Source organism: Chelonoidis abingdonii, chromosome 4 (genome assembly GCF_003597395.2).
Source record: "Chelonoidis abingdonii isolate Lonesome George chromosome 4, CheloAbing_2.0, whole genome shotgun sequence".
Classification (NCBI taxonomy): domain Eukaryota; kingdom Metazoa; phylum Chordata; order Testudines; family Testudinidae; genus Chelonoidis; species Chelonoidis abingdonii.
In genome coordinates, this window is record NC_133772.1 from 1,055,386 (window position 1) to 1,079,049 (window position 23,664).

Sequence of the window (23,664 nt, forward strand, 5' to 3'; positions counted from 1 at the left end):
TTCCACCCCAGTTACCACGTGTCTGGTGGCTGGGTTGGGCTCGCAGAAGGAATACACCAGATGGCCCGGTGCCTGCTGGAAGGATGGGCCAGCTGTCTGGGACAGGGGTAGTGAGAGACAGCGACACCAGTGCACTGCCTAACAAGGGTCCCTGTATAAACCCTCTATTTCCAGGCAGCCCCCCATCTCTGTCGAGGACCCCCTGCCTGTGACTCCTACCTCGTCCACCCAGCTCCTCCCGCGACTCTGTCCCCAGAACCAGGCTGTCCTTAGGCATAAGCAGAACATGCAGCTGGGTAGGGCACCATGAAATTTGGGGCACCCTACAAAGCTGTATGCTTCATATGCGGCAGCACCATCCTCCAGCTGGCCACCCGTGGGGTGCGCCCACTGCAAGGGGCATGGACGTTCCTAGGGGGGTGCGGAGCCAGGACGACTCCCTTCACTCTGCTGGCTCCCTGCTGTGTTGCTCGGCTTCCCGCAGCCAGTGAGTGTGTGTGTGTGTGGGGGGGGGGGTTGCCCAGGACCCTCCCAAGCTCCAACCTCTGCTCCCTCCACCATGATCTGCTTTCTCCAGCCGCCCTCCGGCCCCTGACCCCCACCCAGGCTCCCTCCTCCCCACATCTGCTGCTCCAGGCTCCCCCACCTCTGATCCACCCCTCAAGTTCCCCAGAAACACCCCCCTCCCTCCCAGGCTGCTGACCCAGCCCCTCCTCTCCCTCACCTTCCCTCTGCTCCTCCCACCAGCCCAGACTCCTCCCACCAGCCCCACCCTCTCGCTCACTTCCCCCGGCTTTTCCTCCCACCAGCCCCCCAGACTCCTCCCGAACAGCCCTCCCCCTCCTCACCTTCCCCAGACTCCTCCCACCAACCCCTCCCCTCCTTTCCTCCTTCTCCTCCCACCAGCCCCTCCCTCTCCCTAATTTCCCTGGCTCCTCCCACAGCCCAGACTCCTCCCACAGCCCCCCCGCACCAGGTTCTCCTTCGGTCCGGTTCAGACGCGGACTTTTTGCATTTGGGGCTAGCCCCGCCCTTAGTCAGGACCGACCAATCAGTATAGCGCCAGATGGGGCGGGCGCACAGCGCGGGCTGGCGGGGCGTTGGAGCCGAGCCGAAGTCGGGGAGCGCTTGGGCGGGGGTCGCTAAGACTCTCTCGCAGTGGCGCAACGAGTACTGCCAGAGTGGTGCACCCCTCGGGCGTGAGTAGAAACCGCGCATGCTCACAACAGCCCGGCGGGGCACCGCCGTGTGGCGCATGCGCACTGAAAGAAACAAGGACCGGACCTGCTGAGACATGGCGCGCTGACTAGCTGACTTTTGAAGAGGCGCAATGCCGCAGTGGAGAGCGCAAGACGGTCCGGGTACGGAACTCCGTCAGTCACTATCGTGGTAACGGCGTGGGATGGCCGCAACGCGCAGTGCGAAGGGACCTGAGCAGAGACTTTCAACAAATGGCCGGCGGGGGCTGGGTTGTCCTGGCAGCCAGTGGCTGAGATGTGACCCCCTCCAAGCTTCCCTTGGAGCCCCAAGTCGTGGGCCTGCCGGACATCGCCCAGCTAGGGTCGGTTGGGGCCCGAGCCCCCAGGTAATGGCCACCACCCTCGGCAATGAAACCTCAGGGCCACTGCCAGATGGCTGCCATGGCACGACACCAGGCGTGAGCCCTAAGATGGCGCGCACGTGGCGTGGAGCCCCAAGCATGGCTGCCACAGTTGACATGAACTGGCAGATGGCGGGCCCCAAGATGGCCCGTCACACAGAGGAGACAGATTGGTGTAGCAACGATGGCCCACCAATGGTATTGGAACTGGCAAAGGGGAAGCCCAAGATGGCCACACCTTGGCATGAGTCCCAAGAAGGCCGGCTGCAGTTGAACTATGAGAGCAGTTGGCGAGTCCCATAACATGGCCAAGCGTGCGTGCGAACTGAGACACACGAGAAGCTACAGGCTGTTATCTGCTAGCGAGATACTCCGCGAACCTTTGTTGTCAACGTCGCCCGAACCGCACACAGACCTGTGCTGCTGGCATATCTATATGTAGGATGTCATCACAACGTTCTAACATGGACATCCCCCTCCAGCCGACTCCTTCGCCACATAAGGAGCGCAACACGCCGTGGAGAGGGCAAGACATTGACACTCATAGGACTCACGTCCCTGGATGGTGAGATACACAGGGCTGCCGTGGCCACACACGGCTGCAGTGGAGGACAACAGGCTGGCGCTGGAAGAGAGCAGAGCAGGAGACAAGGTGCGTGGTGTCCCTGCAGCGACGAGGAGCTGAGGGCCCGAGACCTGGATGCGCCCCTCCTGAGGAGATCAAAGGCGTACTCTACGAGCCAGATCGAAGGCCACAGGAGATACGACGCCCTCCGCCGGAGATACCGCAGGCCCCCCATGCGACCCCACCCTAACACACGACAGCGGAGAGGAGAGAGTGTCCGAAATAAGCAGCCTGAGAGTGAAATCGATGGAAGAGAGAGAAGTGAGCGCAAGGCCTGGGAACCTGGGGCTGTGGATCGGAGAGGTGAGGGGTGCTGGCAAGACTAGACAGAAGGGGCAGGGCTTAGCTAGCCAGCGAGCTGCGGTTGAATAAAGTGCGCAGCGGCCAGAATAGAGCAGATAGATGGCTGGCCTGCAACTCCGCTGTATTCGAGGATGTAACCCCATCAGCTCGTCTCTGCTCCAGGCCCCACGAATCCGAACGCACACAAGAGTATTAGACTTAGCGATAAGTGTACGACCCAAAGACTCCCTGATTATCTCAGAAACCAGGTAGGAAGAGCGAGAGATCAGGAGTGCTGACTCCCAGCCCCATCAATCGTTTTAACCAGTAGTGCCCCCCCCACCAGAGATACTGACGCTCCCCTCTCCCCACAGGCGGCTCGCGCAGCCAGAAGCGCGAGGCCCGGTTGGACAAGGTGCTATCGGACATGAAGCGGCACAAGAAGCTGGAGGAACAGATCCTGCGCACAGGCCGCGACCTCTTCCAGCTGGACAGGGAGGAGGCGCTATCCCCACAGCGCCCCTTGGGGCTCTTCCTGCGCCAGCGCAAGTACTGACCACCGGGGTGGGGCTCGCAGGCAGTGGGGCCATGCCCCCTTCCCAGCGTCCTCTGGGCTGGCGCTTGGATCCCGCTGCACCAAGGCCGCTCCAGTCCAGATACCAGCTTGGAGGACTGAGATGGGGGAGGGAATACAGTGACGGACCAGTGGGGTGAGCCAGTGGGGCACGGGGCATTTCCAATCCGGCTCCAGGGCAGGGGAATGGGGCCCGTGGCTTTTGATCTCAGCATGGCCACCTCCATCACACCTGTGGCTCTGCCCCCATTGGGGGCTGGCGAAGCAGGAAATGCCCCCCTGTGTTGCCTGGAGGGGGCAAAATCTGCAGCCTGGGGGTGGAGGGAAGCGTCTGTCCAGTGTTTCTGCTGCAATAAATGTGTTTCTCGCCCTCTGGTGTCGCTTTTCTTCTGCCCGGTTCATGCTGAGCTGATGCCTCAAGCTTCCCCCAACCAGGGCCCCTAATGCCAGACACTCTGTCCCCAAAGAGCGGGGGGCCTCTCTACGGATGTGAGGCTTGGGACTCTTGTAGGCCCTACATAAACACCACCTCGGCAGATCCTGCAGGTGATGCAGCGGGGGGGCCTCCCTGAGGGCCTGGCTGGGATCTCTGCCACAGGGGTGTGTGTGTCCGTGAATCGGGCCTTCCTGAGGGGAGGGGCCCCATGGCTCAGGAGTGTTTTGCAGACATGCCCACCCTGGGCACTCAGGTGGCAGGACTTCCTCTTATACCCACAATACAAGGGTATGTGAACCCTGGGTATTCTGCCAGAAGAGGTAAGGACTTGCTGTATTGTCATCAGGGCTGGAGGTGGGACTTCCTGTATTGCTATCGAGGCAGGCGGTGGGACTTCATTACCTATCCAGGAGGAGGCGGGACTTCCTGTATTGCCACAGGGGCAGGAGGTGGGACCTTCTCAGCTGTTCCTCCCAGGAGAAGGTCTGAACTGTTGTTTTGTCGTTCCCTGCTGGGTTGTGTCCTCACAGGAAGTGGCCCCTTTTCAGAGGCAGGGTTTTGTGTCTCCTTGTCCAATCAGGGAAGGATACTGGCAGTGAGGGGTGGGGCCTCCCCAGGAAATGCATCCCCCTGCGCCTGAGGCCTCCTGCTCTAAGGGGCTCGGGTCTGGGGGGGCATGTGTGATGTGGGGTGGAGGCGGTATTGGCTCAGAGCCTATCCAGAGCTGGGCGCCCCCCTTGTCCCAGCAGCGGGGTGAGCGGGGGGGAGGAGTAGGGGGGTCAAGATCCCTCTGGGCCCCAATCCTGAGCTGAGGTGCGCTGGGCCCCTTGCTACAGCAGGGCTTGTGGTGGGGAGTTCCCCAGGGGCAGGGCGGCTGGGCTGTGGGGTGGGCCCGGCCCCTGGGGGCAGATTGTCCTCAAGACGCCTCCCGAGCCAGCCGGTACATTGGGGGCCACCCAAATCCAGAGACAAAGCCCAGCAGACCCCGTCCTCACCCACTGCCTTTACCCAGAGCCGTACCTCACCCTCCGGACACCTGGGTCCACACGGCCCTGCCGGTGCCCCTCACTCCCGACCCGCAGCCCCTGCTAGCCCAGCCTTGCCCCTCCAGCCCTGCCTGTGCCCCTCACTCCCGACCCGCAGCCCCTGCTAGCCAGGCCGTGCCGGTTGCCTCGCCTCACTCCCGACCCGCAGCCCTGCCTCCCTCCAGACCCGCCGGTGCCAAGCCCTACTCCCGCCCGCGAGCCGCCCTGCAGCCCAGCGCTGCCGGTGCCCCTCACTCCCGACCCGCAGCCCCCTGCCCCCCCACCCGTGCCGATGCCCCTCACTTCCAACTCGAACCGGAGCTCCTTCTAACCCAAAAGCCCCCCCTGCCCCTCACTCTGCCGGTGCCTCCTACACTTCTGCCCCGCAGGCCCTGCTAGCCCAGCTTCTGCCGGTGCCCTCAACTCCTGACCCCAGCCCCCTGCCCCCCACACCCCTGCTGGTGTCCCCACTCCATGACCCATCTAGCCCTGCCAGTCCACCCCTGCCGGTGCCCTCAGCTCCCAACCTAACCACGCCCTGCCAGCCCACCCACCCCTCTGCTCTGCCGGTGTCCCCCTCCCGACCTGCAGCCCCCGCTAAGACCAGCCCCGGCCCACCGCTAGTTGCCGGTGCCATCACTCCTGACCCGCAGGCCCCGCATCAACCCGACCCTGCGGTGCCACCTCAACTCCTGACCCGCAGCCCCCTACCCCGCCAGCCCCTGCCGGTGCCCCTCACTCGCCGACCCGCAGTCCCTACCCCCCGCCAGCCCTGCCGTGCCCCTCATCCCGCCCGCAGCCCCTGCCAGCCCAGCATGCCGGTGCCCCCCTCCTCAGACCCGCAGCCCCTTGCCAGCCCAGCCCTGCCGGTGCCTGCCTCACTCCCGACCTCGCAGCCGGCAGCCCAGCCCTGCCGGTGCTCCCCACTCCGACCCGCAGCACTAGTCTCTCCCTGGGAGCCTGGTGACGTCAGGTGCCCCCTGCGGTGGCCGCGCTGAAGGTGCGTGGGGGCAGCAACAGCTTTCGTACTCCCTGGGCGGGCGTGATGGGGGCTGATGAGGGGGTGGAGAGAGACTTCAACCGCTGCCACCTGGGGCTGGGGGGGAGCGTTCCCCGTCCGCCCCAGGATAGGCACTTGCCGCCCGAGCCAGCCAGCGCCACCTGTGTGCCAGGTGGGACGGCACCCTGGAGGGGCCAGGACAGCCTGGCCGGCATCGGGGAACCCGGAAGATCTGCCCCCCCATCTCCTTATCTGTGTCACAGCTGACGCACGGTCCCCCCCGTGCCCCCCGCATCTCGTCACCATGGCAACTCATTGTTACCCGTCCAACGCCAGCCGGGCCGGGGGTGCCCAGTGTATATAGGCCCTGGGCCGGAGTGAAGCACCAGCGCTGGTCCCGCCCGACGGGAGCCAGGAGCACCCCCTTTTTTCCTTCCACTTGCTGTGGGCCAGGGCTTCCGCCCGACCACAGAGTCGCAGCTGAGTGGAAGCCGGCAACAAGCCCAGGTAAGCTGGGCCACCACAACAGCCTGAAGGAGGCTAGAGGACCAGTTTCTCAGAGGGAAGGCCAGGTCAGAGGGGATGGTTGCATTGGGGGGCTTGGCTATGGGGTATGTTTGGGTGACACGGTCATGGTGGAGAAGGCACTGGGTTTGGGGGCGTGTGATGGGCTTGTGGGGAGCGGGGATGGAACGGGGGCATGCATTGGGTCGTGGATTGATGAAGGGAAGTGGATTAAGTTTCCGATCTGGGCAGGGATTGTTGGGTGCCAGGGGTGCTTGTGTCCCCGACAAAGTGGTAGTACTTGGAAAGCCTCTGCCTTACAGAGGTTATCCAGCCCCCTTCCCCTGTGGGGCAGCAGGTGGGGAGTGAGGCACCGCAGAGCTTGGGGGGGCAGGGCTGGGCTAGGAGGGGCTGCAAGTCGGAGTGAGGGGGCACCGGCAAGAGCTGGGGGGGGGGCAGGGCTGGCTGGCGGGGGGCTGCGGGTCCGGGCCGTGAGGGCCCGGCAGGGGCTGGCTGGCGGGGGCTGGCGTCGGGAGTGGGGGCAAGCGCAGAGCTTGGGGGGGGAAGGGCTGGCTGCAGGGCTGCGGGTCGGGAGTGAGGGGCACCGGCAAGGGCTGGCTGCGGGGGCCTGCGGGTCGGGAGTGAGGGCACCGGCAGAGCTGGGGCGCAGGGCTGGGCTAGGAGGGTTGCAGTCGGAGGAGGGGCACCGGCAGAGCTGGGGGGGGCAGGCTGGGCTTGGGCAGGGGCTGCGTTGTCGGGAGTGAGGGGCACCGGTTAGAGCTGGGGGGGGAGCAGAGGCTGGGCTGGCGGCTGCGGTCGGGAGTGAGGGGCAACCGGCAGAGCTGGGCGGGGGACAGGGCTGGGCTGGCGGGGGCGCGGGTCGGGAGTGAGGGGCCGGCAGAGCTGGGGGCAGGGCTGGGCTAGGAGGGGTTGCAGTCGGGAGTGACGGGGCCCGCAGAGCTGGGGGGGCAAGGCTGGGCTGGCGGGGGCTGCGGGTCGGAGGGAGGCACCGCAGAGTGGGCGGGGGACAGGGTGGGCTGCGGGGCGCGGGTCGGGAGTGAGGGGAACCGGCAGAGCTGGGGGGCCAGGGCTGGACGTGGCAGGGCTTGCGGGTCGGGATGAGGGGCACGGCGGGGGGGACGGGGGGGCTGGCAGGGCTGGTGGTAGGGGGGCCCTGGTTGTCCTGCTCTGGCCCTTTAAGGGGCGGGCCCATCTCTCCCCCTCCCATTTTCTCCATCCCTTTTTCTGCGCATCAGCCCCGCAGCCCCCTCCCGGCCCCCCAGACCCGGACGCCTGGGTTCCGCGCTGGGACGGAGGCGGCCGCCCCTCTGCCCCCATAATCGCCCGCGGGGAGGGGCCGCCCAGCTGCAGCGAGGTAGGAGCCTCCGGCCCCCCCCCCAAGATCCCGCCCCATTTCCTCCCTGCAGCCCCCACAGCGGGGGCGTCGGGCGTAGCCGGCGGGGTCTGGCCTAGGGAAGTGGGGGCGGGCCCAGGCGTCCGGCGGGGGTGGGGCAGGATCGTCCCCTCTCATCTGTCACCCCCCCGCACTGGAGAAATTGGGGGGGTGACTCGAGCACGTTCGAAACCTGCCCCCCCGGGGAGGGGAATGGAAAGAGATGAGGACGGGTGGGGCCTGGGCCCTCCAGGGCGGGGGGCAGCCCCGGGGCAGGCACTGGCTGTGGGGGGCTGGGACCTGGAGCCCAGAGCCCCCCCTTAACGCCCCCCTTTCTCTCCCCCCAGCCGTCCCCCATGTACGCCGAAGCCTCCACCATGAACTTCCGGACCCCCGGCTTCTTCCGGCGCAGCCCACCCCCCGCGGCGAAGCTGGCGCCCGGGGCCCCCCCGGCCTCGGCGCTGGGGGGCATCGCCCAGATCTCGCCCTGCCTCTACCTGTGCAGCGGCAACGCGGCCGCCAACCGGCACCTGGTGTCAGCCCGGGCCGTGACCTGCGTGGTGAACGCCACCATGGAGATCCCCAACGCCAACTGGCCTGACATCGACTACGTCAAGGTGCCGGTGCCCGACCTGCCGCACGCCCCCCTGGCCCTCTACTTCGACTCGGTGGCCGACCGCATCCACCAGACGGGCAAGCGCAACGGGCGCACCCTGGTGCACTGCGTGGCGGGCGTGAGCCGCTCGGCCTCGCTCTGCATCGCCTACCTCATGAAGTACCATCGCCTCAGCCTGCTGGACGCCCACCAGTGGGTGAAGAGCCGGCGGCCCGTGGTGCGGCCCAACGTGGGCTTCTGGCGCCAGCTCATCGACTACGAGCGCCAGCTCTTTGGCAAGAACACGGTGCGCATGGTGCCCTCCCCCATCGGCCCCGTGCCCGACGTCTACGAGAAGGAGAGCCGCGGCCTGGTGCCCCTCTGGGGCTACAGATAGGCAGGGCCGGGCGGGCGCCCCATCTCGGCGGGGCCGGCGCGTTCCCACGGTGCCGCCCTAGCCCGGAGCCAGGGTCGTGTACCTGCCCCAGTGCAGGGCAGATTCCAGCCAGGCCAGCTGGACCTGCCCCCGGCCTTTCTCGGAGCCGCCCCGGCAGGGGGCAGACTGAACACTGGGGGGCACCAGTGACTGTATTTGCCCCTGGAGGAGGGATTTGGGGGCAACTGCCCCACCCTGGGACTGGCTTGGCGGGGGGGGGGGGGGGAGAGGTTGTCCCACAAAGGAGCATTTTCTAACCTCAGAGACTTGGGGGGAAGGGGGCCTGGCAGAGTCTAAAGCGGGGGGTGGGGGAGAAGAGTCATTGAGCATAAAAGCCGCCCCTCCCCCGCACTGTGTGACTCTTCCCCTAGGCGTCCATTTTTGTAGGGCCTACCACAAACACCCTACTCACCGCCTTCCAATTCACGCCCCCCCCCCCCAACAATTTCTCTGCCCCCCTGGAGAGACAAGATCTCTGCTGCCCCCCAGTGGGGGGCATAAGTAGGAGGAGGGCAAAGTGTGGGGGGATCTGCTCTCAGCCTGTCTTCCGCTAGCCCTGTATAGCCCTGTACATAGCGCCAGAGCTCTAGCTCCGCACCTGCTCACCGAGCGCAGCCCCTCAATAAACCCACCTTTTCCATTACGCCGAGCGCCAGTCAGGGGGGGCTGCCGTGGGGCAGGGAGGGGGGGACTCGGAGGCACTGGCAGCAGTGGGGGGTGGGGGAAGTCGAGGGGCTCTGGCCGCAGTGGGGAGGTTTGAGGGGACTCTTGCCACAGTAGGGAGGCTCTGGCTGCACTGGGGGGTTGGGGGCGGTTGAGGGGGCTGTGGCTGCAGTGGGGGGTTCAGGGAGGTTTGGGGGGTCTCTGGGGGGACTCGGCACAGTGGGGAGTTGGGGGGCATATGCTCACTCAGTTGCCCCTTAAATAACAAAATTTATTTTATTTTACAATATAAAAAACTTGCATAAAACAAAGACACTTACAACTGGGGGGGTTGGGATGGGAGGGTAACTGCCCCCTGGGTGTAGAACTATGGGGTGCCCCCCAAGCCAGGACACATCCAGCCCCCTGCCCCAGCATCCTTCATTGAGGGGCCAGCGTGGGAGTATTTTGGGGTCACCTCTGGCTCCCCTGGGGGCGGACGGCTGCTGCCCCAGCTCTGCAGGGAGGCCCCTGCTAGTGGTTCAGGGGTCCCCCAACCTCCAGTTTTGGGGTGTCAGGTGGGATCACCCCTGAAAGTGCCAGACACCGGAGGGAGTTCCAAGAGGTTAGCTCCCTCCCCCCCCCGATTTCTGTCCCAAGTTCACCCTAAATCAGCCCTGGAGCCCCAAAGTGGGGAATGGGAGATGGATTTGCCCCCCATCCTGCGGCACTCCCCGACCTGCCCCCCCCAAACAATGGGCCCTTCCAAGCAGGGAATGGCGGGGTTGAGCCCCACTTCCCAGGCCCCCAGCAGGCGAGGTGTGTTTGTGTTATACCAGGCGCTGCCCCCCAGCCTCACTCGCTTTCCCCGTCACTGCTGATCACGCCACGGAGGCTGGACCAGATTCCACTGGGGCGCGCGGGCCGGTGGGTGTCGGCTGGGGGGCGGCTGGCGGGGTGCTGTACAGGCTCCAGATGTTGCAGCGCCGGGGGACGCCTGTGGGAGGGTAGAGGGGGGTCAGCTCCAGAGGGGTCCCTGTCCCCCACTCTGATCCCCCACCTCACACGTCCCCCCTAGATCCACCCCTTAGCCCCACCCCAGCCCCATCTCCTGCCCCACTGATCCCCCCCCTCCCCAACTGCCCCAGGTTGCTGCCCAGCTCTCGTCTCCCCTCACCATCCGAGTGATGATGTTCCCACGTCCAGCGCTGCCACCTCGGCTGCCTCCTCCCGGCGCAGCCGCAGCGCCGGCACCGCTCCAGAGAGGGGTTCCTGGGGGGAAGGGCGGTTACTGGGGGGGCTCTCCAGGGGAGCCCCCTGCCCCTCCCCCCAACTCAGTCCAGGGCCCCTTCCCTGTACCCCCACCGCCCCCCTTGCCCCATCTCCAAGTCCCCCTCGCTGCCCATCCCTCACATCCCCATTCCCCCAATGCTGTCTGCTCCTCATCCCTATCCCCCACCCTGCCTACCCCCCACCCGCCTCCCGTCCACCCCCCGACTCACCCTGCAGCCCAATGGCCTCCAGCTCCCGCGCAGGACCCCGACCTGCTGCTTGACGGAGCGACACCCGGCCAGCAGCTTCTTGTAGTTCCCCGCACCCCACAGGCCAGGATGTAGCGCTTTCAGCCGCCGCACGGCCGGGTGCTCCTCTGCCGGGCCAGCCCCCTGCTGCCCGGCGCCTGGGGGTGGGGACAGGTTAGGGACAGCCCCCAAGGGGGAGGGCCTACAGGAAAATCCCGCTCGCTTCCTGGGAAAATCAAACGAAATTTCTCCAGGCCCAGCGGGGGGCGGAGGAGGTTCCTTTAAAACCTTGTGGGTGGTTGTTTACGTCAGCAAACGTTAGCGCCGATGGCTTCTTACCCCGGCCGTTGGTTTGGTTTGGTTTTTTAAATACAAACATTTCCACTGAGGAAAATAATAATTCCTGCAGGAAAATTTCATTTCACAATGTCCATTTTCTAACTTTAAAAATAGTTTCCACTGGGAAAAATGTAATAACATTCATTCATTTTTCCCTTCTCTCCCCCCCCCCAATTGCAACTTGGGAAAACAACTGCATTAATAAAAATTCAGTTCAGGTTTTCTCATTCCTGACTTTCAGAATGATTTTTCCAGAGAAAAATTTTTTAGTGCAATTTCTGTCAGAATTTCCTTTCCCTGCATTCAAAAACAATTTTTCCACCTGGGGGCAGGTGAGATTCACATGGCCACGTTTCAGTTCCCAATTTCCTTTCTCTGACTACACACAGTAAATTTCATAGATCAGGTTTTTTTCTTTTCCTCCCAACTTCAAAACTAATTCGCCAGGAGAAAAAGAAAATTCATGAAGTACAATTTCAGGTCCCAATTAATTTTTCCTGAATTTAAACAATTTTGGGCGAAAAGAATGGGAATGTAGCAAAAATTAATTCCATATTCTGTCCTTTTTTCCTAACTTTAAAACAATTTCCACTGGAAAAAAATGAGAGCTGAAATTTTTCTACAATTTCTGTCCCTCCCCATTTAATAATAAAAAATTCATGCAATAAATTTAACTTCCAATTTTTCACCACTTTTGTATTGTTTTTTTTCCTGGAGAAGACAATGTATTTAGTGCAATTTCAGTCCTCGAGCCTTTCCCCAGTTTTCAGACACATTTTTCACAGGAAAAATAATTAATGGAGCCAGAATTTCACTTCACAATTTCTTGGGTTTTGGAATTTAAATACATATTTTCCACTGGAAAAAAACAAGGTAGAAATTTTCAAGTTCAAATTTCTTTTGTTCCTTTTAAGTGACTTAAAATAATTATTGCATTAGGAGAAAAAAGGGATTTTATCAAATTTCAGTTCATTTTCCTCTCCGGACATTTAAAACAATTTTGGCCAGGAGAAACAATATCTAGTGCAATTACGTTGGTAATTCCTTTTTGGTAGGTGCCCTTGGGTACGTCTACCGGATGCTGGGTCCCATATCCCATCCTGGGCTCTGTGGACCACTGCCCAGGACCCCCTAATGGAGCCGTCCCGGATGCCTGGTCCCACTCCCCAACCCAGGCGCTGAGAAGCGACTGCAGGACCCGCTAATGGACCGTCCCGGACGCCTGGGTCCCACTCTCACCCGAGGCTGAAGCCTGGCACCCCCTAATGGTAGCCGTCCCGGACGCCTGGGTTCTCACTCCCAACTGGCGCTGGAAGCGCTGCAGGACCCCTTAGGAGCCGTCGCCGGACGTCCTGGTCCCACTCCCCAACCTGGGTGCTGGAAAGCGCTGCAGGACCCCTTAAGGGAGCCGTCCCGGACGCCTGGGTCCCCCCAACTTGGCCCACCCGGGCGTGGAAGCGCTGCAGGCACCCCTTAAGGGCAGCCGTCCTGGACGCTGGTTCCCATCCCCAACCCAGCGTGGAAGCGCTTGGCAGGACCCCCTATGGAGCACGTCCGGACTGCTCTGGTCCCACTTCCCACCCGGCGCTGGAAGGCTGCAGGGCCCTTTAAGAGCGTCGGACTGGCCACCACCGTAAGCCTGAGACCCCTAGGACCGTCCGCCTGGTCCCCACTCCCCAACCGGGCGCTGGAAGCGCTGCAGGACCCCTAATGGAGACCGTCACCGGACGCCTGGGTCCCACTCCCCAACCCAGGCGCTGGAAGCGCTGCAGGACCCCCTAATGGAGCCGTCCCGGACGCCTTGGTCCCACTCCCCAACCTGGGCGCTGGAAGCGCTGCAGGGCCCCTTAAGGGAGCCGTCCCGGACGCCTGGGTCCCACTCCCCAACGCGGGCGCTGGAAGCGCTGCAGGACCCCTTAAGGGAGCCATCCCAGACGCCTGGGTCCCCCCCATCACCTTTCCCTTCTCGCGCCGGGAGCCTGGGTTAGGGCTGTTCTCATCCTGTGCGGAGGACGATGACGAAGAGTCTTCATCTGTCTCAGAGCTGCCTCTCTGCCTCGCCTGCACCTTTCCCTCCTCCTCCTCGCTCTCGCTGCCCCGCTCGGCCTTCCTCCTTCCCTTCTTCCCTGTCTCCTTCCTGCTCGCACCCTCCTCCTCCTCGCTCCCTGATTCCTCCTCACTCTGGGCCTTCGTCCTCCTCTTCTTCCTGCTGCCCACTTCCTCAGCCTCGCTATCACTCCTCCGCTCCACCTTCTTCGTTCCCGTCTTCCCCGCCGGCTTCCGGCTCCTACCCTCCTCTTCCTCCTCCAACTCACTCCCCGATTCCTCCTCACTCTGGGCCTTCGTTCTCCTCTTCTTCCTCTCCAGCTCCGCCTTCTTCGTTCCTGGCTTCCTTCTCCTACCCTCCTCTTCCTCACTCCCTGATTCCTCCTCTCTCTGAGCCTTTGTTATCTTCTCCTTGTTCTCTTCCTCCTCACTATCACTCCATCTCCCTGCCTTCCTCCTTCCCTTCTTTCCTGCCCCTTTTCTGCTCTGACACATCTCATCCACCTCGGTGCCGCTCCCCACTTCCTTCCCCCGAGCCTTCATCCTTCCCTTTTTCTTGCTGTCCCCCTCCTCCTCACTATCACTCCTCTGCTTGATCTTCCTCGGTCCTGTCCTCCCTGTCCGCTTCTGCCACTTACACTCCTCCTCCTCCACTGGGGATTCGCTCCCCGATTCCTCCTCCGGCTGAGCTGTGATCCCCCCGTTTGCTTTCCCCTTCTGCTCCCCACAGTCACCCCTCTGCTCTGCCTCTCTCACTCGCTTCTTCTCCAGCTGGTCCTGCGCCTCAGCTCCCTCTTTTCTTCTCCGTGGGGGCTGCTTCGGTCCCTCACTCCTGGCTGTCCATTCAGAGTCGCTCTCTCTGCTGGCGCCACCCCGGTCAGGTGTCTCCTCTGCTCCCGAGTCCCCTTCGTCCTCATGTGCTCCCGTGTGCCTGGATTTCCCAGCATCCTCCTTTGGCTTCCTCGAATCAATCCCAGAATCCTCCCCGTCAGAACTGGCCTCTGGAAACCAGATCGGAAACAAGGGGTTAACCGAGGGCTGGGACACAGAGGGGGGGCTGGGCACATGGAGACTCCGCCTGGTGCTGGGACATGGCCCCTCTGGAGCAGTGGGGGGCTGGGCACATGGGGACCCCTCGCCCGGTGCTGGGACGTGGCCCCTCTGGAGCAGTGGGCGGGCTGGGCACACGGGGACCCCTCGCCCGGCACTGGGGGGCTGGGCACATAGGGACTCCTCGCCTGGCGCTGGGACACGGCCCCTCTGGAGCAGTGGGGGGGCTGGGCACACGGGGACTCTGCCCGGTGCTGGGACACGGCCCCTCTGGAGCAGTGGGGGGGCTGTGCACATGGTGATTCCTCGCCCAGTGCTGGGACATGGCCCCTCTGGAGCAGTGGGGGGGCTGGGCACACGGGGACCCCTCGCCCAGCACTGGGGGGCTGGGCACATGGGGACCCCTCACCCAGCCCTGGGACAGGCCCCTCTGGGGCGGTGGGGAGCTGGGCACATGGGAACCCCTCACCCGGTACTGAGACAGGCCCCTCTGGGAGAGTGGGGGGCTGGGCACATGGGGGCCCCTCGCCCGACACTGGCCTCTCTGGAGCAATGGGGGGCTTGGCACAAGGGGACTCCTTGCCCGGCGCTGGGACACGGCCCCTCTGGAGCAGTGGGGGGGCTGGGCACATGGGGACTCGTTGCCCGGCACTGGGACGTGGCCCCTCTGGGACGGGGGGGGAACCTACTCACCAGAGCCCTGATCCAGTCGTTGTTTCTTTCTTGCCGTGTCCTCGGGGCCCCCCGACGAGTCAGAGCTGCTGTGGGGTCGCTTCTGAGTCCAGGCTTGAGGGGTGTCCCAGGTGCTCTTGGGGCTCGGGGAACCCTCTTCGGAACTGGAATCATCCAGCTGCTGGGACAGGCCAATACGGTTACACAGGAATCCCCCCCCGCCAAGCCCCTATCCCCCCCTCCCCCGCCGCACCCCACGCTGCCATTCTCAGCATTCTCCTTCACCAGCTCCTTGAGCAGCTCCTTCTCCTCGCCGCACCAGGCTCTCCGGAACCACGTGCGGCCAGATCTTCCTCCGCACGAATGGCCCGCGTCAAGCAACGCTGCGGGCCAGGGGAGAGGGGGTTAAACGAACTCAGGAGTCCCACGCTCCCACAATCCTCTGCTCCCCCCATCAGACCCCTAGAGAACTCGGTGTTGGGCTCTCTAATCCTCTGGTCCCCTCCAAACCCCTAGAGACCCCATGGAGTCCGGGCTCCCATCCTTTGCTCCCTCACCAGACCCCTGAGAACCCAGGTTTCCGGGCTCCCACAATCTGGCTCCCCCACCACCAGACCCTGGAGAACCCAGTGTCCGGCTCCCTAACAATCCTCTGCTCCCCTAGCCAGACAGCCCTGGAGAACCCAGGTGGTCCGGGCATCCCACAACCTTTGCTCCCCACCCCGACCCCTGAGACCGGGTATCTCAGGCTCCACAATCTTGCCCCCCCACACCAGACCCCTAGAGAACCCAGGTGTCGGCGCTCCCCACAATCCTTTGCATCCCCCTCCCCAGACCCTCGAACGAACCCAGGTGTCGGGTTCCCCAATCCTTGTCTCCCCCACCAGATCCCTGGAGAACCAGGTGTCCGGGCTCACCACAATCCTCTGCTCCCCCTACCATACCAGACCCCTAGAGAACCCCAGTGCCGGGCTCCCCAATCTTTGCTCCCCCTTACCAATCCCTAGAGACCCAGTGTCCGGGCTCCCATAACTCTTTGCTCCCCCCCAGACGCCTAGAGAACCCAGTGTCCCCGGGCTCCCACACTTGCTCCCCCCCACCAGACACTTAGAGAAACCCAGGTTGTCCGGGCTCCCACAACCCTCTCCCACGCGATCAGACCTCCGAGAATCCAGGTGTCCGGGCCAATCTTGTTCCCTACCAGAGCCCTAGAGAACCCAGGTGTCCGGGCTCCCAAATCCTCTGCTCCCTCCCAGACCCTAGAGACACGTGTCGCGGGCATCACAATCTTTGCTCCCTCCAGATCCCTAGAGAACAGGTGTCCCGGGCTCCACAAGTCTTATGTCCATCCTCTACCAGACTAGAGAACCCAGGTGTCCGGGTCCACAGATCTCTGTTACCAGACACTCGCTCCCAATCTGATCCCACCTAGAGAACCCGGTGGGGCTCCACCATCTCTGCTCCTAACAACCCTAGAAACCAGGTGTCCGGGCTCACAATCTGTTGCTCCTACCAGATCCTAGAGAACCAGGTGTCTGCTCCGGCATTGCCCCCCACAGATCCTGGACATTCGGGTCATCCTCCCTCAGACCTGAGACAGTGCCGCAGAAGCTCTCGTCGACGGGTCGGCTCACCTGCTCACCCAGCTGGACCAGTGCTGGGCCACTGAGGTCGGCTGCTCTGGGAAGAGCCCGCGAGTGAAATCCGCATCTCTCTGACGCGCCATCCCAGTCGTTTCCGCCTGAGCCATTCGGCCACCGTAGCGCGGGGCCGATGGAGGTGTGGGGCTTGCAGGGAACCGGCAATGGGGAGCGCGGGCGCAGGGGCCGATGGGGGTGGGCGCTGCGCGGTGAACCGACAACTGGGGAGCGGCGGGGGCAGGCCGATGGGGAGGGGGGTGCATGTTAGGAACGGCGTTGCAGCTTGGCCCGGCCCCGCGGGGGATGCGGAGCCGCGGCGATGAACGGGGCGAGAGCGGAGACCGGCGGCATACAAGGGCGGCACACGGGGCCTGACAGCGGCAGGCTGAAGCTGCTTGATCTCGTGAGGGGGGCGGGGGCGCGCGCGGGGCGGAGTGGGGGCGGGGCGGCTCGGGGCGGGGGCGCTGGGGGGAGGCCGGGCCGGCGCATACCCCCCGCCCCCGCAAGGAGCAGAGTGTTTCCAGGAGGAGATTCGAAGGCCAAGGAAGCTGCTGAAAGTGTGGGGATAAAGGTAAGGGGGCGCGCCGCCACCGCGGAGGGCTGCGGGTCGGAGTGGGGCACCGGCAGGCGGGGGGGGGAGGGGCTGCGGGTCAGGATGGAGGGGCACCGGAGGCTGGGGGGGCAGGGCTGCGGTCAGGGAGTGAGGGGCACGGCAGTGAGTGGGGGGGCAAGGGGCTGGCTGGGTCGGGCAGTGGGCCGCAGGGCTAGGTGGGGGGGGGGCAGGGGCTTGCGGCGTCGGGAGTGAGGGGACCGGCAGGGCTGGGGGGGGAGGGGCTGCGGGTCGGGGTGAGGGGCCCCGGCAGGCCTGGGGGGGGAGAGGTCTGCGGTCGGGAGTGAGGGCACGGCAGGGGTGGGGGGCGGGGAGGCTGGGCTGGAGGGGCTGCGGTCCGGAGGAGGGGCAAGCAGGTATGGGGGGAGGCGTGGGCAGGAAGGGCTGCGGTCGGAGTGAGGGGAACCGGCGGCTGGGGGGGGGCAGGGCTAGGAGGGCTCGGGGAGTGAGGGCACGGCAGGGGCTGGGGGGGGCGGGCTTGCGGTCGGGAGTGAGGGGCAGCCGCAGAGCAGGGGGGGGGGGCAGGCAGGGTTAGGAGGGGCTGCGGTCGGAGTGAGGGGCAAACGGGCGGAGCTGGGGGGGGGTGGCAGGGGTGCGTGTGGGGGTGAGGGCGCGGGCAGAGGGGGGCTGGTGAGTGGGCACAGGCTGGGGCAGATCTGTGGGGGGGGTGGAGCGAGGGCTGGGGGGGCATGCGTGAGTGGGCTGCGAGGGGGGGAGTGGCTGCGTCGGAGTGAGGGCACTGCAGTTGGGGGGGCAGGGTCGCGGGTCGGGAGTGAGGGGCACGGCAGGCTGGGGGGGGGGGCAGGGTGGCGGGTCGGGAGTGAGGGGCACGCGCAGGGCTGGGGGGGGGGGGCAGGGGCTGCGGGTCGGGAGTGAGGGGCACCGGCAGGGCTGGGGGAGGGGCCATGTGGTGGGGTTTGGGGGTTTCTGATTGTGCAGTTTTTCCTGCCCAGCTTCCTTCTGGACCGGCTGCTGCAGTACGAGAACGTGGATGAGGAATCGTCAGGTGCTGGGCGGGTGGCGGCGGTGGGGGTTGGGGGGTCCCTCGTGAGCTTGGCCCCTTATTGCCGCCATGTTCCCTTCCTGTAGCCGCCCAAAGCTTTCAAGCTGGGCTGGGGGTGTCACGGAGCCTGCTCTGCAGCCTAGCAAGGTTGGGGGACCCTGGGGAGGTGCCCGACCCCTGAGTCATGGTGCAGGGGTGTGCAACTGGGAGCAGCTGGGGAGTGGGCATGTGGGGGCTGGGTGTGTTGAGCGGGGCGGGGATGGGGAGGGGTTGTCTGGTGTGTTGGGGCATTTCAAGAGACGGTTGATGGGAGGGCCTAGGCTGTGGAAAGGGGCCACTAGGGGTGCAGGTTGTAGTGGGATTTGGGGGCGTCTGAGAGGAAGGTGCAGTGGGGGGCACAGATCATAGGAGGATTTGGGGGCTGTGTGTCAGGGGAAGGGCTGTGGCTGAGGAGGTCGGGGGGTGTCTGTTAATGAGGGGGATGGGGGGTTTGAATTGTGGGGGAAGGAGCACAGGCTGTAGGGAGGTTAATGGGGCCTTGGCACAGACTGGATGGTGGTTCAGAGCAGGCTGTGGATGGGCGTCTTCCCCCATTGACCCTCCCCCCATTGCCCTTCCAGACTCAGAGGCCACAGCATCCTCGGAGAACAGTGATGGGGAGGGGCCCAAGGGGGCGGAGCCACAGCTGCTGAAGAGGTGAGTATGAGGCCATGCCTCCCACTGGGGATGGGGTCTGTGCCAGAATCCAACATGGCTGGCCTGGTTTCCTGAGTAGAGCCACCATATTTAACATCGGCAGTGGATGGGCATCTGCCAGTATGTGACATGGCTGCTCCTGTGGCAACTTACTGTGTATCTCTTCCTGCCTCCAGGAAGCGGAGCCCCCAGCTTGGCGGAGCCTCATCCCCATCATCCTCTGGCCTCTCTCTCCAGGCTACCTCGGGCTTCCCCCTGCAGGGCTCGGGGGCGCCCTCCCCCTACCTAAGCTCAGTGAGTGACTCCTCCACTTTGGGGAATGTGGTGCCAGAATCCAGTATGGCCTCCAGATGGGTTGTGGGCTCATGATGAGATCTCTGCCAGTATCCAATATGTCTATTGTAGTTTCAGGAAAGGTGGTGATTGTTCCAGTAGCCAATATGGCTGCCATGGCTGTGTGGGCAGAGCTGCCATATTTAATATGGGCAAAGTTGGCGCACTGCCAGTATCCAACATGGCTGCCTTGGCTTCAAAGGCAGAGCTGCCATTAGCATCAGCTGAGTGGGGAGGTGCCACCCCCTGCCTTGCCCCCAATCGCTCCATGGGGGTCGCCCACCTCACCGGTGCAGTTGTCAAGCAGTGGGGCTCTGTGGTAAAGTCGGCTGTGGGTGTCGGCTGTCCCATCGGGGGGTGCTGTGGAGTGTGCATTAAGGCAGTGAGCATTGAGGGGGGCATTAGGAGGTGTTCCTTGGTGAGGGTGCGTGGGCAGGGTTGCGTGGTGTTGTCTGGGTGATGGGATATGTGGGGATGCCAGAGGTGGTGGGGGTTTAAGTGCATTGTGTGTGGGGGGGGGCGGGGGGGGGAATGTGGGAGGTAGGGTGTCCATCCTGCAGTGCCCCCCCACTCTCTCACTCTGTCATCTTTTCTCCATCTCTCCTGTACTCCCCCACATCCCCAGCTGGCCTCCCCTCCCTACAGCCCGTTCCCCTCTGAGTACCTGGCGCCAGAGCCCTGCGCCCCCCGCCCCGAACGCGCCCGCCCTGAGCGACGGGCCAAGGGCACCCGCAAGCTAAAGGTACCACCTGGCTGGGGGGAGGAATATGGGGGTCAGCTGGGGAGGGGTCATGTGTCTGGGAGGAGTTAGGGTGTGTGTTAGGGGGTTGGGAGCGAGGGGTCATGCAGGAGTCAAGCCTAGGACATGTGGGTTAGTGGGGAGTTGGTGGCGGGGTTCACGTGTGGGGTGAAGGGGAGAGAGAGTGAGTGTTGGAGCAGAAGGAGTATGGGGGGTCAGGAGGAGGGGATGGGGGGGTTAGGGGAGGGAGTTCAGGACAGGTGGGGGGTTTGTGGGGAACATGGAGGGAGGTTCTGTGGGGGGATGTGGTCAGCAGCCCCCTCACTTTCCCTCCTGTCTCTCCCTTACAGATGTCCCTGACCCCGGCCACCCATCCCGACTGCTCAGTGGTGGGGGGTCTCCCCTTCTCTTCGCCCCGGGGGGGCCCTCTGGCCCCCCTCTCCTCCAAGCTCCCACCCCCCACCATCCTCAGCACTGTGCCCCAGCAAATGTTCAGCGACGCGGGGGAGGGGAGTGGCGAAGACCCCCTGGATGGGGATGATGAGCTTGTCATAGATATACCGGAATAGTGGGGGTTGGGGGAGTGGCACCCCAGATACACACAGCTCAGCACTCTGGTGGGGGCCCCCAAGAGGCCCCCCAGTTTATTTCACATCCATTCCAGTTGCATAACAGGCTCCAGACATGCAAATTAACCAGATAAACAAGATTTTGGTATAAAAACAGTGCCGTGGTGACTTCAGTGACCCCTGACCGCCTTCCAACCCTCCCTGGCCCTGAAATCCCAGAAGCCCTTAGAAGAAAAGCCACTGAATGAGGCTGGTGGTTTCAGGGGGACCCTCCCGGTGCAAATGACCCTTTTTACAAACCGTTTTGTAAAAAACGGTGCAGAAAAAGGATGCTCCTTTAAGAGCGGGGGTGGGACTTTTGACTGCAGACAAAAAATTACTTTTAAAGGGGAAGGTGCTAAAACTGGTCCTTGAAAGGAGGGGTGTGTGGGAGGGGACAGAGGAGCTAATTTCCCACCAATTTGAATACTGTTTTGCATAATTTTGCAGCAAGTGATAATTTGCATATGAGGCCGCTCCCATACATAACAGGATGAGAGAGGTGTAGTCAGTGTCGCCCCTCCCCCAATGTAACCAAACAGCCCCCCAGACAGACACAGCACAGAGGGGGCGGTTTCTTCCCGCCCCTGTGTAAACATGCAAGAGTCCTCGTGCAAAGGGTCCTGCTCCTTTAAGAGGCAGGCAGGGAGTGGCGGGCCCCAGGGCCAATCAGGGCGCGAAGGCCGAGGATTCTGGGAGCTCATTGGTCAGCGTGTGCCACTGCTCCCAGCGCTGGTCGGGGGTCTGCAGGCAGCCCAGCCAGTGCTGCAGCCGCTCGCCCTGCGAGCCCAGGCCCAGGGTCGTGCCACCTGCGGGAAGAGGGGGTTAGGGTGCTCCCCGGCGGGACCGGCCCCTTCCCCTGCCCCACGGAGCCCCTTGCCCGGCCCCTCCAGCCCAACCCCCTTGCACCACGGAGCCCCATGCCTGGCCCTCTGGGCCCAGATCCCCCTTGCCCTATAGCACCCCTTACCTGGCTTTCCGGGCCCTGCCCCATGGGGTCCCCTGCTCAGCCCCCCCCATCGCATCCCTTACCCTGCCCCATTGGAGCCGCTTATCCTGTCCTCTGCCCCCCGGGCCCTGCCCCCTGGCCGAGCCTGCCCGCGCCCCCCTCACCGATGAAGTCGTTCGATTTCCCGATGTCGTAGTCCCAGACTGTGATCTCCAGGGATTTCTGCGCCAGCTCCGACTGGTCGATTTCGTAGAAGAATTCCTGAGGGGGGGGAGGAGGTAATCAGGCCAAGTTCCCCCAACAGCCGGGGGCCTTACAGCAAAGTGTAGGGGTGCTCTGGGGCCCGNCCCCCCCGACCAGGTTCTCCTTCGGGTCCGGTTCAGACGCCGGACTTTTTGCATTTGGGGCTAGCCCCGCCCCTTAGGTCAGGCCGACCAATCAGTAGCGCCGGATGGGGCGGGCGCACGCGCGGCGGCTGGGCGGGGGCGTTGGAGCCGAGCCGAAGTCGGGGAGCGCTTGGGGGCGGGGGGTCGCTAAGACTCTTCGCAGTGGCGCAAGCGTACTGCGAGTGGTGCACGCCCTCGAGCGGTGAGTAGAAACAGCGCATGCTCAAACAGCCGGGCTGGGGCACGCCGTGTGGCGCATGCGCACTGAAGAAACAAAGACGGCGCTGCTGAGCAGGGCGCGCGACCTAGCTGACTTTGAAGGAGGCGCATGCGCAGTGAGGCGCAGACGGTCCGGGTACGGACTCCGTCGCTCATATGCGTGGTAAGGCGTGGATGGCGCACGCGCAGTGAAGGGACCTGAGCAGAGACTTCACAAAATGGCGGCGGGGGCCTGGGTTGCCTGGCAGCCAGTGGCTGAGATGTGACCCCCTCCAGCTTCCCTTGGGAGCCCCAGTGTGGGCCTGGCCGGGACGGAGCCCCCAGCAGGGTCGGTTGGGGCGAGCCCCAGGATGGCCACCACCTCGGCATGAACCTCAGGGGCCACTGCCAAGATGGCTGCCATGGCACGACACGCATGGCGTGAGCCCCAAGATGGCCGCCACGTTGGCGTGAGCCCCAAGATGGCTGCCACATTGGCATGACTGGCAGATGGCGGGCCCCAAGATGGCCGCCGCTTTGGTGTGAGCCCCAAGATGGCCACCAGGTTGGCATGACTGGCAGATGGGGGGCCCCAAGATGGCCACCACCTTGGCATGAGTCCCAAGATGGCCGCTGCATTGACATGACTGGCAGGTGGCGAGTCCCTAAATGGCCACAGCGTTGGTGCGACTGGCATCGAAGCTCAGGGCTGTTATTGTAGGGTCTCCGCTGAACCCTTTGTTGTCACAGTGCCCCCGAAAAGCACCAGCACTGGCTGCTGGCTTGTTATTGTAGGGTGTCCATCAACGTTCTAACCATTGACTCTCCCCTTGCAGCCTGATCCTGTCCTGCCATGGAGGCCACAGCCGTGGAGGAGGGCGAGGTGACCTCTGGGATGCAGTCCCTGGTGGTGGAGGATGCCCCGGAGCTGGTGCCGGCTGCAGTGGAGGACAACAGGCTGGCGCTGGAAGAGGCAGAGGAGCAGGGGCAGGAGGAGGAGGCTGGGTGGTGTGTCCCCTGCAGCGACGAGGAGCTGGAGGGCCCAGAGACCTGGATGCCGCCTCCTGAGGAGATCAGGCGTCTCTACGAGCAGATCGCAGCCGAGGGTACCCTGCCGCTCCAGGCCGAGATCCTGCCCCGCAGGGCCCCCACCCCTGAGCCCGACAGCGAGGAGGAGGAGAGGTCCGATGGGCAGCCTGAGAGTGAAGAGGAGGAGGAGGAGAAGTGAGCGCAGGCCTGGGCTAGCTGGGGGCTGTGGATCGGGGGTGAGGGGTGCTGGCAGAGGTGGAGGGGGGCAGGGCTAGGCTAGCCAGGAGCTGCGGGTTGGTGCTGGCGGAGCTGGCCAGGGCAGAAGACTGTGTCTGGCGCTGCCCCTTCCGCTGTATTGAGGATTTAACCCCTCAGCTCTCTCTGCTCCAGGCCCCACGTCCCGACCGAGTTTGACTTTGACGATGAGCCTGTGACGCCCAAGAACTCCCTGATTGATCGCAGGAGAACACCAGGTAGGAACAGAGCTGGGGAGAGAACTCAGGAGTCCTGACTCCCAGCCCCCTCGCTTTAACCAGTAGTNCGGGGAGAGAACCCAGGAGTCCTGGCTCCCAGCCCCCACTCCTTAACCCACTAGACCCCACTCTACTCCCAGAGCCTGGGAGAGAACCCAGGAGTCCTGCAGTTTCCCTAACTCCACCAGAGGGCGCTCTTGCTCTGCGTATGCCTGGTTTAAAGTCAGGACACCGATTTTGGGGGTGGGCCCCACTCCCAGC

At 63.9% G+C, this 23,664-nt stretch overlaps 5 protein-coding genes and 1 long non-coding RNA gene across 6 annotated transcripts in view; 3 read left to right on the forward strand and 3 right to left on the reverse strand.

Annotated features, from left to right (window-relative positions):
- The first annotated feature begins 7,344 nt into the window (after positions 1-7,344).
- LOC116821186 (dual specificity protein phosphatase 14-like) lies at positions 7,345-8,903 on the forward strand. Its single transcript, XM_032774154.2, has 2 exons — positions 7,345-7,421; positions 7,787-8,903. Exon 2 carries the CDS (start codon positions 7,796-7,798, stop codon positions 8,429-8,431), a length of 636 nt encoding a protein of 211 aa, XP_032630045.1. The 5' UTR covers positions 7,345-7,421; positions 7,787-7,795; the 3' UTR covers positions 8,432-8,903.
- A 1,126-nt stretch (positions 8,904-10,029) lies between these two features.
- Positions 10,030-23,664, reverse strand: part of LOC142046715 (uncharacterized) — a 32,438-nt gene continuing 18,803 nt past the window's right edge. Inside the window, exon 3 of the long non-coding RNA XR_012655684.1 lies at positions 10,030-10,109. This is a non-coding gene — a long non-coding RNA (uncharacterized LOC142046715). The remainder of the gene's footprint in view (positions 10,110-23,664) is intronic.
- HIRIP3 (HIRA interacting protein 3) lies at positions 10,286-16,489 on the reverse strand. Its single transcript, XM_075064627.1, has 5 exons — positions 16,382-16,489; positions 14,761-14,968; positions 12,696-14,018; positions 10,615-10,790; positions 10,286-10,384 (listed from the first exon to the last, which is right to left on the reverse strand). The coding sequence occupies exons 1-5, from the start codon at positions 16,487-16,489 to the stop codon at positions 10,286-10,288; spliced, it is 1,914 nt and encodes a 637-aa protein (XP_074920728.1).
- On the forward strand, positions 17,679-20,483 carry INO80E (INO80 complex subunit E). The gene is made up of 6 exons (XM_075064628.1): positions 17,679-17,682; positions 17,879-17,995; positions 18,613-18,688; positions 18,865-18,982; positions 19,647-19,763; positions 20,111-20,483. The coding sequence occupies exons 1-6, from the start codon at positions 17,679-17,681 to the stop codon at positions 20,327-20,329; spliced, it is 651 nt and encodes a 216-aa protein (XP_074920729.1). The 3' UTR covers positions 20,330-20,483.
- LOC142046712 (double C2-like domain-containing protein beta) lies at positions 20,918-21,584 on the reverse strand (the record flags this gene model as incomplete). The annotated part of the gene is made up of 2 exons (XM_075064757.1): positions 20,918-21,177; positions 21,482-21,584. Coding segments are annotated over 2 exons (243 nt in total), but the record flags the coding sequence as incomplete, so codon positions are not given.
- Positions 22,106-23,441, forward strand: PAGR1 (PAXIP1 associated glutamate rich protein 1). The gene is made up of 3 exons (XM_032774160.2): positions 22,106-22,250; positions 22,738-23,125; positions 23,321-23,441. The coding sequence occupies exons 2-3, from the start codon at positions 22,755-22,757 to the stop codon at positions 23,439-23,441; spliced, it is 492 nt and encodes a 163-aa protein (XP_032630051.1). The 5' UTR covers positions 22,106-22,250; positions 22,738-22,754.

Coding starts and splice junctions, on each gene's coding strand:
- LOC116821186 (XM_032774154.2), top strand. CDS start 7,796: ATGTACGCCGAAGCCTCCACCATGAACTTCCGGACCCCCGGCTTCTTC.
- HIRIP3 (XM_075064627.1), bottom strand. CDS start 16,489: ATGGCTCAGGCGGAAACGACTGGGATGGCGCGTCAGAGAGATGCGGAT. Junction 14,969..16,381: donor CCCAGCACTGGTCCAGCTGG/GTGAGCAGGTGA, acceptor AGGGGGGGATAG/GGGCTTGGCGGGGGGGGATT. Junction 14,019..14,760: donor ACGACTGGATCAGGGCTCTG/GTGAGTAGGTTC, acceptor TCTGGTTTCCAG/AGGCCAGTTCTGACGGGGAG.
- INO80E (XM_075064628.1), top strand. Junction 17,996..18,612: donor CGTGGATGAGGAATCGTCAG/GTGCTGGGCGGG, acceptor TTGCCCTTCCAG/ACTCAGAGGCCACAGCATCC. Junction 18,689..18,864: donor GAGCCACAGCTGCTGAAGAG/GTGAGTATGAGG, acceptor TCCTGCCTCCAG/GAAGCGGAGCCCCCAGCTTG.
- PAGR1 (XM_032774160.2), top strand. CDS start 22,755: ATGGAGGCCACAGCCGTGGAGGAGGGCGAGGTGACCTCTGGGATGCAG. Junction 23,126..23,320: donor GAAGAGGAGGAGGAGGAGAA/GTGAGCGCAGGC, acceptor TCTCTGCTCCAG/GCCCCACGTCCCGACCGAGT.